Source organism: Lepidochelys kempii, chromosome 5, assembly GCF_965140265.1.
Source record: "Lepidochelys kempii isolate rLepKem1 chromosome 5, rLepKem1.hap2, whole genome shotgun sequence".
In the NCBI taxonomy this organism is placed as follows: domain Eukaryota; kingdom Metazoa; phylum Chordata; order Testudines; family Cheloniidae; genus Lepidochelys; species Lepidochelys kempii.
The window spans coordinates 129,412,450-129,427,853 of NC_133260.1; the positions used below are offsets into that span (position 1 = coordinate 129,412,450).

At 40.7% G+C, this 15,404-nt stretch overlaps 1 protein-coding gene across 4 annotated transcripts in view; it reads left to right on the plus strand.

Moving 5' to 3' along the window:
- GAK (cyclin G associated kinase) overlaps positions 1-15,404 on the plus strand; it is a 149,838-nt gene that overhangs the window by 78,638 nt on the left and 55,796 nt on the right. For all 4 annotated transcript variants that reach the window (XM_073345848.1, XM_073345849.1, XM_073345850.1 and 1 more), the window contains exons 12-17: positions 1,435-1,484; positions 1,575-1,723; positions 4,530-4,652; positions 7,446-7,579; positions 9,327-9,521; positions 11,085-11,202. In XM_073345848.1, coding sequence (XP_073201949.1) covers positions 1,435-1,484; positions 1,575-1,723; positions 4,530-4,652; positions 7,446-7,579; positions 9,327-9,521; positions 11,085-11,202 — 769 coding nt within the window. The remainder of the gene's footprint in view (positions 1-1,434; positions 1,485-1,574; positions 1,724-4,529; positions 4,653-7,445; positions 7,580-9,326; positions 9,522-11,084; positions 11,203-15,404) is intronic.

Sequence of the window (15,404 nt, forward strand, 5' to 3'; positions counted from 1 at the left end):
TCTTGTGGGTGAAACACCAACGTGGAAGTCAGGGGATCAGGTTTCTATTCCTGGCTGGGTCAGACTTCTACCTGGAGTGAGTCATCTGTGCTTCATCTTTTTGTTCCTCAATCTGTACAATAGTGGTAATAGGAATTTACCTCATAAGGGAGCTGTCAAGTTTCATAAAACACTTTGAGATCTTGGGTTGGGAAGTGCTACAAAACTTTTTTTTGTAAAAAAAAGTGTTTTTGTTTTGGACTTTTTTTTTTTTTTACTGCCCCCTATTTTCAAAGTCCCCAGGAGCTGTGTGGTGGTGGAGCAGACAGAATCTCTGAAGATTAATGCTAGCATTTAGTTTATTCTCTATCCTGCAGGAAGACTTCATGATGATGTCTCCTTTTTTCCCCTCTTAGAGTAACCCTACTGTATATAGATTACTACCATTACAAGTCATTTATCTTCCATGTCGTAGACAGATTTAAACCCCCTTGTAACAAATTGTCCAAATACTAATTGTAGTTTGATCTAGTTTTCTGTACCTCGTAAGTGTTTTCTTTCCTGCTTACTTATTATTGCTGAACAGCTTGCTACCTATGTGGTCCACCCATGTACAATACGATACCTTACCTGCTAGTGTCTTGAAGCCCTCTTTCAAAAGCTACTTTCCAGTTCAAATGCTGTATATACATAACTTCTTCCTTACATTTTTAGCAATGATCTGTCTTCTGTAAATTCATACTGGCTACTTTTCATGGAAGTGCATCTTAAATATTCAATTTACCTACTAGATAGTCTCCAAAATAGAATTCAAATATAAATCATAAAATGGGAAACATTTAATTACTGCTTAGGAAATAAGAGCCTGTGTAGGAAAGAAGGATGGGTGCTAGTCAGAGACTTGGGAGACCTAGGTATAATTCTCTCCTCTGCCCCGTACTCCCTGTGTGCTGTTACGTAAGTCGCTTAATCTCTGTGCTCCACTTCCTTATCTGTGAAATGGGGATAATAGCACTTCCATACCTCATAGGGCGTTGAGGATAAATGCATTAAAGTTTGAGACACTTTGATACTGTAGTAATGAGGTCCATAGAAGTACCTAACGTAGGAAGATACTGATAAAAAGGTTTGAATAGCTGGAAGTTGATAAGCAGGTGAGTTGCTTCAGTCATGCCACCATATGTCATAACTGCATTGGTTAAGATTTGTTAGCCTCCTCATGCGTAAGTGCAAGTTTAAAAAAAAAAAAGTCTCCATTTGAAAATCTAATCTATTTCCACAACAGCTACCTTTCTTAGCTAAATGTATTTGGTCTTGTAGTATTTGTGTTACCCTGCAGTGCACAGCTATCCTGCTTTAAGCAGAGCTCTTACTACTGCTTCAGAAATTTCTATTTGCATTTGAATGAATTCATTTTTTAAATATATTAACTTAGACCTGTTTTTTTTATTTCAGTTATGCAAAGGGAGATTTAGATATATCATATATCACTTCCAGAATTGCTGGTATGATAGCTTCATCTTTCTTAATCATTGTTTTTAACTGTGGTTTTGTAAAAGTTGATACCTCAAACATTGGTGATGTTCTGTTTTCAGTGATGTCCTTTCCAGCAGAAGGTGTAGAATCTGCCATCAAAAATAACATAGAAGATGTACGGTTATTTTTAGACTCTAAACACCCTGGACACTATGCCGTTTACAATCTATCTCCAAGAACATACAGGTCTTCAAGATTTCATAATAGGGTGTGTATGTGTTTTTCTTGCATATTGATTTTTTTCCTTTAGTAGGTCTTTGAACACAATAAATTGAGTAGATCTACCACTAATTGTTGTATTACATGCTACAGTTTTCTGCAATCCAATGTTTAGGATGCATAGTTAAACTCACAAATGAGCAATTACAAAAGTTAAAGGTCTCATGGCAACATTACCTCTGCCATGCTTTTACCACCAATTCAGACTTGGTAATAGGAAGGATTTTTCCACTTACTGGAATGGTGTAGCTTTGCTGAAGAAACATCTAGGCACCCAGAACCTCCGTATATGTATATAGTACATGAGGTTCAGGAACAAACCTGTGTTCCACCTGTTTGCAGAGGCTTCCCTCACTGCCGTGGGGGCTACTTATGATGGCTTCGCTACTGGGATTTCTCCTTTTTCCATCTTTCTCTTCCATCTGGACCCAGCCCACAAATGTCGCCCTCGCTCAAGTGAGCGATCTAGCCATGCCTACTCCTTGCTGCTTCCTGAAATGGTGGATGCAGCATAACCCAGCCTGCCCTTCTCTGTGTTAGTGTTGGATAGTCTGGAAGTCTCATCTATTCCAGGTCCCTTCTTGGACCTTAAGCTGTAAGATGGGATCTCTCCATTAACATCCCTCTTCATCCATATAAGAGTTAAATAATATTCCTCTGCCCCCTTCTCCCCCCAAATCATGTGTCTGCCCAGCACCGTGCTTTCCATTGGCCTGTCCTTGCCATTTACCCCTTCTTCCCACAAGTCCCCTCCTCGCCATAGAAGGACACGAGGTAGCACCTCAGACCTAAAAGAGAATTCCCTCTGTCTGCAAATGGGAGCCTGAGGATTAGAATTCAGATAGGGAGGATGAGCTGTTTGCCTCAAGCTGCCTGGAAAGTGACTAAGCCTGAAAGATTGAGGGATCTTTAGGGTCTTCGCCTAAAGGTTTCTGGGGTGCACAATGTTAATGCTAAGATTATTGTGACCCATAATGCATTTGGAAAAATCCTGAAAGTAAGAGCTTTATCAGCAACATGCCTCCAACACTAAAAAAAATTTAAAAAGGTCCTCCAAATGCACCATTTTTCCTTTAATAATAATAATAATAATAATAATAATTAATAATAAAAAAAAGTCTAACTTTATCCAAAGTTTCCAATTCAAATCACATTTGCAGTTTACAGAAATCTCATTCCCTGGACAGAAAACTCAAGTCTACCCATAAGATATACAGTTCCTTAGCAGGCATATTTAAAGTGTTTGTTTGCCCATGCAGTAACAGCCCGAGCCTCCTTGGCATGGGTGAAGGCACTGTTTGAAATTGGCAAATCCAAAGCCTTAAGTGACCTCCTGAAGTTTGTCAGGCCTTACTGTTCATTTAGCCGGTCAGTGACATGGTCCTTCCTTGTTCCATTGTAGTCAGAAGGTAAGTGTGGATCTGCACTTGTCAAATGCTGTTGCTCAAACTGATCTTGATAAGGTTCCCATCAATAGCCAGAGGTATTTGAAGACCTATGAAAACAAGGTTTCCTTCACACACAGAAATTTATTCTGGAAAATAAGCTCTTTGTTTCCCTTGAATCCGGAAGCTTTTTCTTTTCATCTTTGTTTGAACCTCATACACCTAAAGGACATGCTACTTAATTCTCTGGATATTAGCAGGGCAAAAATTTTGTCTCCACAATATAGTCATGCTACAAATTGGACTCATTAATTCATTGTTGTGGACACAAAAAGAAGACAGTTTCTAAATTTAGAGTATCCTGCTGAATGAAAGCAGCCATGTCAGAAGCTAATAGCATTCAAGACTCCTTCAGTGTCCAGAAAGACTCACCTTTGAGACTCATTGTGATGTTACGATCACAGAGGAACACAACATGCTTATAACTTCAATACTCCACTGACTAGCCATTGCAAAATGGATGTTTCCTCATCTGTGGATAATCTAGGCCTGGCAGGCAGCTATTTCTCTAATTCATGCTTAAGTTCTCGCTCCTATGCTCATCCACCAATACAAGACTTTCTCAGAACTTTCTTGTCTTTTGCGTTCATTACAGTTGAAGTTAATGCTAGTTTTGAATCCTCTCCCAGCTTATTTTGACTCCCATTCTAATGTAATAGCTTCTCCCATTCTAATATAGTTTCTGGGTGCCCAGAACCTGCCTAAGTCAGCAGAACTCTCCGTTCTGCCAATTTTTTCTGACCCTGACATTAAGACAGTCTTTTTAGGAGGATTACGTAGTGTGTTTGGGGGTCTGTCTATGCTTCAATAAAAGACCCACAGTACAGCCACAGCTGGGCTGGATCAGCTGACTCCAGTTCGCGGGGCTCAGGCTGCGGGTCTGTAAATTACTGTGTAGATGTTCAGACTCAAACTGGAGCCTGGGGTCTGAGACCCCATGATGTGGGTGGTCTCAGAGCCCATGCTTCCGCCCAAGCTCAAACCTGTACACTACAATTTTGTAGCCCCTCCACCTGAGCCAGCTGACCCAGCCTCTGAGACTTGGTGCAGTGTGGTTTTTATTGTAACTTACCCCCGATATTTAAACAGCCTTGTGCAACTTCATGTTGTAGCTGTTTATTTGTATTGCTGTAGCACCCAGAGACAACAGTCAGGATTAAGGACCTTTCGGGCTGAATATTGTGAAGAGCTTATCCAAATTAAGATCTCATTTGAGACTGCTCCTGTTTAAATTTGTTCTTGGATTTAATATTTACATGCAGAACTGCCAATTTGTTGTTGTTACAGCTTATATAAGTGTTGTAGTAGTCACTTTTATTTTCTTACCTCTTACCTCATTCCCCAACCCAGGTTTCTGAATGTGGTTGGCCAGCAAGACGTGCACCAAATCTTCAAAACCTTTACAGCATTTGCAAGAACATGCATTTATGGCTAAAGCAAGATCACAAAAAAGTTTGCATTGTACACTGCCTTGTAAGTAGTAGGTACATCTGAAATTTTTCATCTAGTCCAGCTTTTGGTGACCGTGAGGATTGCAGTATTAATCCTTTTATGAGTAACATTGATTTTTACAGTCTTAAGCCAATTCTGTAGCAGTCTACGTGTGTGTTTTCTTTTGGGGAAAAAAAAAAGGAGCTTATGTGGTAAAATAGTGTAACTTGCACCAATTTGGTGTTCAATAGGTCAAGAAGAAGAAAAGTTAAATACATTCCCTTTTTGCTTCCCAGTACAACTTTAGTTAATACACAGCTCTCACAGGAAAAACTGTGATTGTTTAAAAATTCCATGTGTGTTTAGGAGTCTAGTTGACATCTAAGATGGTACCTCCACCAGTGTAGTGTCTCTAAATACCATGCTTAAGGCACTGTTTCAGTACAGACTCAGGAGTGATATCTCATGAGTTAACACCATTTCTTGCAATAGTCTATGGAGATCTCTTTTTAATGCACATACATGGTTCAGCCCTGTTTGAGATGTGACATGATGGAAAGCTTGAGTGAGGTATGGCTGCAGGTCAGACACTCCACATAGTACTGGCATAAATTCCTCTACTTTAATAGAAAAGAGCAATACCTGCCATATGCAGATCTCAGATTCTTCTTACTAGAAGTTCCTCTGTTTAGAAACCAGAAAAACAAAAGAAGTCTCCGAACTGGTGGTTTTAATTAGAAGATACAGTAAATTTTCTGAGTAACTGCATAAGCCTAAAGTGTCTTTCATTCTGAAGCTGTGATCCAGGAGCTAAACAAACTTCAGAGAACTAGATAGTGTCTTAATGATGATCGTAGTTCTGTTGATATTTCCCCATAGAGGTGAAACAGCATGCAAGGAGCTGGAAAAACAAAATTAAGGATTAATGTAAAGGATTTATAATTCTTCTTTACCCATGTATTTGTGCAGGGCCTCCCCTGAATGAACCAGTAACACTGTATTTCATAATATAAGCCCTGCTACTTTAGAAGTAAGTAATCTTTATGTGGAAACCTCAAGTAAAGCTTTTTGCCCCACGTAAGCCACATTTAACGAAGCGCCTTCTAGACTTAGAGGGGCTATGGGATTTCTAATAATACATCCAGTGGCCCTACCATTCCTTCACAATTGGTGCAGAAGCTGCCATTCTAGCCCATAGAATGAAGTAGCTGTCAGGAGGCTGCACTGCACCATTATACCCCCTCCCTTACGTGTTCACCTGTAGTAAAGCCTAATAACTTGGGGTTTATGCAGACAGAATGATGGTCATCCTTAATGAACAGTCACATTTAGAACTCGATGATAAAACTACAATGACTTCATTTAAATAAGCCTTCCAGTTTAAATAGTTCACCAAATGGCTATATTTGACCTGTGCTACTGAAATTCATATTTTGCTGATGTACATAGTATTTTAAGAAGGTTGCACTCCTACTGTGAAATAATGTAGCCATAATCTGTTAACTTGCTTTGAAGTTGTTGGGAGGGTGTGGGGGAGAGATCTTCAGAGTTCAGCAGGCTCAGACTTTTTTTTGCATTGGATTACTCTCTTAATGACTTCTGATCCAAGCACTAGCTTTGTTACTATATTCAGTCACCACCTTCCCATCAAAATGTGGTGGGACAAATTAACTGAAGTACATGCTTTTCTTTTTCACAACCCCCTTATATTGACATTTCTCCTGTTTCCGTTCTGTAAATTATCAAGCTTCTGTATGAAGTGCAAAGCTCTGTCATCAGAGACTTGTTTACCAATTAACTATTTCTTTCTCTTATGTGGTCTTAATTGTGTTGCATTTCCTGAATGTTTTGCCCTGTCAAAATGACATTTTTGCTCAAGAATTTTTCTGTAATGTCTCAGACTTCCCTCTGTGTTCCTCTAAATATGAGTAATTACCAAAGATGTATTGCTGGGCAGGAATTGGAGCCAATGTTGACTGCATGGCTTTGCTGGTTATTCCTGTGCACCTCAAGGCTTACTGGCGCTGTAATGGAAGCCCCTTAACTTGTCAGCAGAAGAAGTGCCTAAAATGGATCTCACACTCAGCAGCCAGACAATGTGGTTAAAAATTTGGGTACTGATGCTAAGAAAGGTTTCAGAGGAACAGCCGTGTTAGTCTGTATTCGCAAAAAGAAAAGGAGTACTTGTGGCACCTTAGAGACTAACCAATTTATTTGAGCATGAGCTTTCGTGAGCTACAGCTCACTTCATCAGATGTTTACCGTGGAAACTGCAGCAGACTTAGATCACATTGGTGGATGTGCAGGTGAACGAGCCTCTGATAGTGTGGCTGATGTTATTAGGCCCTGTGATGGTGTCCCCTGAATAGATATGTGGGGTAAACATCTGATGAAGTGAGCTGTAGCTCACGAAAGCTCATGCTCAAATAAATTGGTTAGTCTCTAAGGTGCCACAAGTACTCCTTTTCTTGATGCTAAGAAAATGACCACTCAGAACTCTGAGATAATATAAAGCTCAAGTTAGTAGCTATTCAGTAATTGCTAGCATTCAAATGAGCAATTAATTCAGTTTATTTCTTGCTTAGCTTTTATGTTTCATCTTTAAAAACATTTAATTTTAATTATTAAAGAAATTTGCCACTGATCCCACGACATTAAAGCCTTATTAGTAAAACTGTGGTTCAAAACCAGCCATTATCAACTTAAATTATGCCTAGTTCATAACTTGAAATAAAGGATATGAACTTGGCTTCTTGTGTAGACAGGCATGTTCTTCAGTAATTTTCTTAACATTTTCAACTAGGTTTAATAACTTTAGGTCACAATTTTTTGTAGGATGGAAGAGCAGCATCTGCTGTTGTAGTTTGCTCTTTTTTATGTTTTTGCCGTCTCTTCACTACTGCGGAGGCTGCGGTTTATATGTTCAGTATGAAACGCTGTCCACCTGGCATTTGGCCTTCTCATAAAAGGTACAGTATCAATCTCTCTTCAAAGCATTGTTGAAGCAAATCTACATATGAACATGTACTGTAAAAAAAAAAAAAAAAAAAAAAAAATTAGCACACCAATTTGTAGGGCAAGGTAGTTGATTTAGGAATTAGCCTGTTAGAATGATAAAACGTGAAAAACCAAATGAGTCACCTATAGAGCTGGTTTCAGAGTAGCAGCCATGTTAGTCTGTATCCGCAAAAAGAAAAGGAGTACTTGCGGCACCTTAGAGACTAACATATTTATTTGAGCATAAGCTTTCGTGAGCTACAGCTCAATTCCACTGAATGCATCCGATGAAGTGAGCTGTAGCTTACGAAAGCTTATGCTCAAATAAATATGTTAGTCTCTAAGGTGCCGCAAGTACTCCTTTTCTATAGAACTGGGTAAATTTTGAATTCTGCAAGATCTTTGTATTTTTCATGTGACCCTAATTACTGAACAAATCAACATGATGTGTATTGGAACTACATTAAGAATGAAAGCTGAGGTTGTAAAATGCTTGAAATGAAAACTGTCCTAAATACTTCTTTACAAAGCAAAGTATAACCTATAGTCTCAAATGTAGAAGAGACAAAAAGTATAGCTTGTTCATTGTGGACGTAAGTTCCAGCTGTCTGAGCACTCTTCAGACTTACAGAATCCAAAAGTATAACAAGTATTAACTTGAAGTCAGTTCATTGCATATTTAGTGAATAAGAGGATACATACTACTTTAAAAAGAGTAAATGCATATCATTTTGATGCATTGTATCATCTATTTTGGCAACTGTAGTATAACTTGAGTTTTTCAGGTCTACTGTATTTAGATTTTGTAAAAGTACTGAAATCTAAGTAACAAGTGACTTCACTAGGGGATCTGCCAATAAATCTTTGCCTTTCATAGAATCATAGAATCATAGAATATCAGGGTTGGAAGGGACCCCAGAAGGTCATCTAGTCCAACCCCCTGCTCAAAGCAGGACCAATTCCCAGTTAAATCATCTCAGCCAGGGCTTTTTCAGAATAAAGAGATTTCTGAAAAGGAGGTGTGTGGATTAGCAAACTGCAGAGGAGCAAAATTGTACACTACAGTTTAGAATTATTTAAATTAGATACGACTTGGTTAAAATTGTTTTAAGTTTTTTAAAGCCCCACTACTGAAATAGTCAGTGCATTCTGACCAGGATGAATCCAAGCATGGTCTGGAGGTTAGAATGTTTGTCTGGGATTTGACAGAGCTGGGTGAAATTCCTTGCTCTATCATAGACTTCCTATGTGACCTTTATTGGTCCCTCTGTGGTTCAGTTCCCCATGTGTACAATGGGGATATTAGCATATCCCCCACCTCACAGGGGTGTTGGGAGGAGAAATGCTTTGAAGACTGAGGCACTCAACTACTGTTGATGGGGGCCATATAGGTGCCTAAGTTAGAACAATATGGGAATTTGTGCATGGATACAGCTGTAGTAACTCTCCTTTGGCCATGGATGAAATGTGTTTAGACATACACATTTAGATTGTTTTCCCCTTTTCTCTGTTTCATTCTTTCCATGCAAGGTTGACTTTGAAATAGATAAAATCAGACTTAAGTTTCCTAATGTGCTGTTAAATGCACTCCCTTATGCTTATGAGTAATGGTGTCATGCAACACTGTTGAATTGAATATTTACAATGACAAGGTAAGTTTTGAATCATGCATTTCTAGGCTGTATTGTTTTTCTGAACGAATACCTCTTGTTTTGACAGGTATATAGAGTACATGTGTGACATGATTTCAGAAGAACCCATTATTCCTCACAGCAAGCCAATCCTTATCAAATCAATTACCATGACACCAGTTCCTCTGTTCAGCAAGCTGCGAAATGGCTGTAGGCCTTTTTGTGAAGTTTATGTTGGGGATGAAAGAGTGACTACTACTTCACAGGAATATGACAAAATGAAGTAAGTGCAGGTTGTAACTTGTTTCCTAAACTTAAGGTTGAACTCTTTCTGGAGCTGTTTTAATACTGAAACATTGCTCCCCAAAGATTACTGTGCCGGTGCAGCGAATACACCTTTCATACAAATCTTGCACGGAAAGAACCAGTCTGTTCTGCCTTTGCTTGGGGGTCACTGAGGGCAGACCTGGGGATACTCTACCCAAGTTCTGTCTGGAAGGCCTAACTCCATACACAGTCTCAGAGCAGCGGATAGTTCGTATTCAGACTCGCATTTAAACCCTTGGTATTGTGCAGGGGATAGATATAACATGTGTTAAGGTTGTGCCTAGTGAAATTCTATATGTTAAGTCAATACATCCCTATTAAAACTTGGCCATTTAAAATGAGATCAGGAGCTCACAACAGAGATTAGCAACTTGTTTTCAGCTTTGGCTCAGTGATTAAAAGCAGCACCTGAACTGGGGAAAGACAGTATAGAAATGGCAGCAACTCCGTTTTGATTTAAAATGGCTGTGTTTTTCCCACATGATCTCTTAATCGGAAGACTCTCCTGAATTATTTTCCTAAATTCAACTGGATTCATACTGTTACACAGCAACAGTTCCTGTCAGCTCTTCCAGGAGCAGATTGAGCTGAGCAGGATTGCTGTAGTCTTGGCAATTTGAATGTGAAAGTGTCAGAGTTATGCTTCTGGGAGAGTCTGGGACCTAGGCAGGAAGAGAACTGGTACCAGCAGCATATTATTGTAATCCTCTATTTCAAATCCCAAACTCTGGTGGTAAGGAGGAGCGGAGAAAGATTCCACTGACATTTGAAGGTGAGGCCTGCTTCCGGGAGTTAAAAATAGGGGATACAAATGGGGTTGCACCTTCTAAACACACTGGATTAGGAGAGCTTCGCAGAGAGATGAACTGGAAAAGTGGTGGAAGACCACAGCTTAGCAGTGGTCTTTCAGGAACCCAGCATGTGCAGATGCATCTGTGCTACCAGCATGATGGTCTGTCATTTTGCCCCTGACAACCTTCACATGCCTGCTCAGACCTCACCCACAGCTCTCTGCAGCTATGAAATTGATCCTTTCAAGGGGCAGAGCTACATACTGTTATAGAAGCTGGGAAAGGTGGTTGCTCCTCCTTGAGAGGGGGGCACTGAGTGTGAAGCAAATTTGGGAGATAATCTATCTAACCTAGCAATAAGCTAAGGAGAGCAGTAGGAATGGGCATTAGGAAGACCTAGTGTCTCACTGCTGTGATGCGTGCAGTAGTGTGGTAACTAGTTTTATGGTCAGCTCAATAGTGTGGTAACAGCAATCTGATTCTTTGCCACTGTGCAAGATAGTAGGCTGGTCTAGATGGTCCTCAGTCTCCTGTGGGGAGAGGGACAATTTCTAAAAAAGACGTTACTTTCTGAAATATCAAGTCCTAGTTCCATAGTAAAACAAAGTTCTGGAATTTCTAAATTGCCTAGAAGGACCTGGAGTAACCAGATAGAACAGGTAAAAACACATCAATTTCAAAGCAGTTGTTTTTCTTGAAACTTAACATGAGATGTGCTTTTTCTTCAGAGACTTCAAAACTGAGGATGGCAAAGCCATAATCCAACTGGGTATAACCGTCCAAGGTGATGTTCTCATTGTGATCTATCATGCCAGGTCAACATTAGGAGGCAGACTCCAAGCCAAGGTAACGACATACTTAATGGAACCTTTACAGGGTTTATTCGTCGCAGAACAATCCCCATGGTCTCTTTCATGATTACTGTGGTGTTTGTTGGTTGTTAGTAGTTTGACTTAAGTGGTTTTACTGTTGCCCTTCTGTGTGCTCATCTGTCTTTGAGAAAAGAGTTTGAGGTTTTCAGGTGGCTAGGAGTTCAACCTTCCCTTTCAGTCCTGTCATGACATGCAGCCTCTGGTCAGCATTCTGACAAGAAGTGTACAGTTAGTTGCTCCTTTTTCAGCATTTTCTGGTAAGCAAGCATTTCAACAACTGGTAATTATCCCCAGTGTCTTATGCCTGGAGCGCCTGTCCTGGACTTCTCTGTTCTCCATGAAGTTCTGCCGAAGTTCCTTACTTAGAAGTAAGAAAAAAATCAGAACTTCATGTTTTAGCCAGGAGTCTTCATCTGTTTTTATTTCCCACCAAAAGGAAGGTTGATCACTTTTTTGTGTCTAAAAGTCAAACCGCAGTATAATACAGGCTCTCTAATCACATCAATTGCCAAGAGTAAATCCCTAAAACAAAATCTTAAACAGCTACCTTCTTGGCTGTCTGATTACAGTTGTGTAAAATGTTTGTTTGGAATCCCTTGCTATTGTCATGGCACTAAAAAACAGAATTATGTTTTCTGACTTATTCTGTGATAGATACAGTATCAGATTGAACTTGTCTGGACTATCTGAACTCTCACTGAAACAGAGACCACCATCCTTCCCAGTTCTGGGGAGATTGAATTTTAGATATAAAATGTCACTGTTTGTTTGATTCTTCATTATTCAGAGCATGTAGTAAGTGATTAACTCTAGCTAGAATTGACGCTCATTTTCTTAAGATGACTTAACTTGGACGATGATTTTCACAGTGTGTGCACCTAAAATTACTATCCAAAGTGCACATATATGAAAAATTAAGCCACTTATAAACCTAAGTGCAGAGCATGGAGTAGCTCCCATTGAAGTCAGCGTGTTTTATGGATGCTCAGCATCTCTAAAAATAGGGACTCTTTCCCCCGACCCCCAATATCTGTTTTGGTGCCTTGCCTCACTGTATTCATGAAAGGTCCAGCCATCTGACAGCTGCATAAACAAGATAGCATGCATCCTAGCACATTTAACATTCAAGAGTTGACTTCCTTTTCTTTCTCCATCGCAAGAGAGTTGGCGTATAATATACTTTACCATGATCATGGGGGGGCACCATGATACACCTCTTTGATAACTTGTATGATAGTGAGATTTTTTTTTTTAAAATGTCCAGAACACAGAGACCACAACTGGAATAGGTATTTGGGCCTGTAGCAAAGTGGGATTCCAGGAATTTCCATCCCGCACAGATTAGGAGGTCCATCTATTCCAGTGCCCTGCTTCCATCTGGGGTTTGGCTCAGTGCATAGTCTCCTTACTATCCTTCACTCTGCAGGAGACAACAGAACATTGTTGCTTCATGATTTTTCTTTCAACTAAAAATGCTAACATTTTTCAGGCTATAAAAGTAAAGCTTGCATGTGAATTCTCTCTCAACCCAAATTACTAAAAGTTCTAGCTTTCTCTGCTTTGGTGTAGTCATAGTGAAGTCTGGAGATACATATGTGAAATATTAAATATTTATACATTTCAGGATTACTTACCTACAGAATTCAAGGAATTATTGTCTCTCACAGGTTCTGAAAACAATATTTTAGCATGCAAATAGAATCATAGAATATCAGGGTTGGAAGGGACCCCAGAAGGTCATCTAGTCCAACCCCCTGCTCGAAGCAGGACCAATTCCCAGTTAAATCATCCCAGCCAGGGCTTTGTCAAGCCTGACCTTAAAAACCTCTAAGGAAGGAGATTCTACCACCTCCCTAGGTAACGCATTCCAGTGTTTCACCACCCTCTTAGTGAAAAAGTTTTTCCTAATATCCAATCTAAACCTCCCCCACCGCAACTTGAGACCATTACTCCTCGTTCTGTCATCTGCTACCATTGAGAAAAGTCTAGAGCCATCCTCTTTGGAACCCCCTTTCAGGTAGTTGAAAGCAGCTATCAAATCCCCCCTCATTCTTCTCTTCTGCAGACTAAACAATCCCAGCTCCCTCAGCCTCTCCTCATAAGTCATGTGTTCCAGTCCCCTAATCATTTTTGTTGCCCTTCGCTGGACTCTCTCCAATTTGTCCACATCCTTCTTGAAGTGTGGGGCCCAAAACTGGACACAGTACTCCAGATGAGGCCTCACCAATGTCAAATAGAGGGGGACGATCACGTCCCTTGATCTGCTCGCTATGCCCCTACTTATACATCCCAAAATGCCATTGGCCTTCTTGGCAACAAGGGCACACTGCTGACTCATATCCAGCTTCTCGTCCACTGTCACCCCTAGGTCCTTTTCCGCAGAACTGCTGCCTAGCCATTCGGTCCCTAGTCTGTAGCTGTGCATTGGGTTCTTCCGTCCTAAGTGCAGGACCCTGCACTTATCCTTATTGAACCTCATCAGATTTCTTTTGGCCCAATCCTCCAATTTGTCTAGGTCCTTCTGTATCCTATCCCTCCCCTCCAGCGTATCTACCACTCCTCCCAGTTTAGTATCATCCGCAAATTTGCTGAGAGTGCAATCCACACCATCCTCCAGATCATTTATGAAGATATTGAATAAAACCGGCCCCAGGACCGACCCTTGGGGCACTCCACTTGATACCGGCTGCCAACTAGACATGGAGCCATTGATCACTACCCGTTGAGCCCGACAATCTAGCCAGCTTTCTACCTACCTTATAGTGCATTCATCCAGCCCATACTTCCTTAACTTGCTGACAGGAATACTGTGGGAAACCGTGTCAAAAGCTTTGCTAAAGTCAAGAAACAATACATCCACTGCTTTCCCTTCATCCACAGAACCAGTAATCTCATCATAAAAGGCGATTAGATTAGTCAGGCATGACCTTCCCTTGGTGAATCCATGCTGGCTGTTCCTGATCACTTTCCTCTCATGCAAGTGCTTCAGGATTGATTCTTTGAGGACCTGCTCCATGATTTTTCCAGGGACTGAGGTGAGGCTGACTGGCCTGTAGTTCCCAGGATCCTCCTCCTTCCCTTTTTTAAAGATTGGCACTACATTAGCCTTTTTCCAGTCATCTGGGACTTCCCCGGTTCGCCACGAGTTTTCAAAGATAATGGCCAATGGCTCTGCAATCACAGCTGCCAATTCCTTCAGCACTCTCGGATGCAACTCGTCCGGCCCCATGGACTTGTGCACGTCCAGCTTTTCTAAATAGTCCCTAACCACCTCTATCTCCACAGAGGGCTGGCCATCTCTTCCCCATTTTGTGATGCCCAGCGCAGCAGTCTGGGAGCTGACCTTGTTAGTGAAAACAGAGGCAAAAAAAGCATTGAGTACATTAGCTTTTTCCACATCCTCTGTCACTAGGTTGCCTCCCTCATTCAGTAAGGGGCCCACACTTTCCTTGGCTTTCTTCTTGTTGCCAGCATACCTGAAGAAACCCTTCTTGTTACTCTTAAAATCTCTGGCTAGCTGCAGCTCCAGGTGCGATTTGGCCCTCCTGATATCATTCCTACATGCCCGAGCAATATTTTTATACTCTTCCTTGGTCATATGTCCAACCTTCCACTTCTTGTAAGCTTCTTTTTTATGTTTAAGATCCGCTAGGATTTCACCATTAAGCCAAGCTGGTCGCCTGCCATATTTACTATTCTTTCGACTCATCGGGATGGTTTGTCCCTGTAACCTCAACAGGGATTCCTTGAAATACGGCCAGCTCTCCTGGACTCCTTATAATATAAATATAATGGATAAAAGCATTTCGTCATCTATGCAAATAGTTTCAGTGCTGGTAGAAGTTAGTTTTTCAGATTTTTTTCACTATTGTATTTCTCTACTACACATTCTTCACTCAATCTGTGTAATTCCTCCTTCAGGTTTCCTAGGTTTGCTAGGTTTCCATGGGAACTTTTGTCTCGTGATACTCAGGGAAACCTCTGAGTACCATAGAGGCCAAGCTTAGCTGTATTTGCCTCTCTGAGGAAATCTGCCAAAATTGGAGAAATCCAAGATAGTTGGTATTACTAAATGACAGCCTTCCATATGACAAGTTTACAGAAGATAGAAGGTAGTCCATGGCTGGACTGACTCTTACTAATCAAAGCTGAGCCACAGAGAGTTTGGATGTCAAA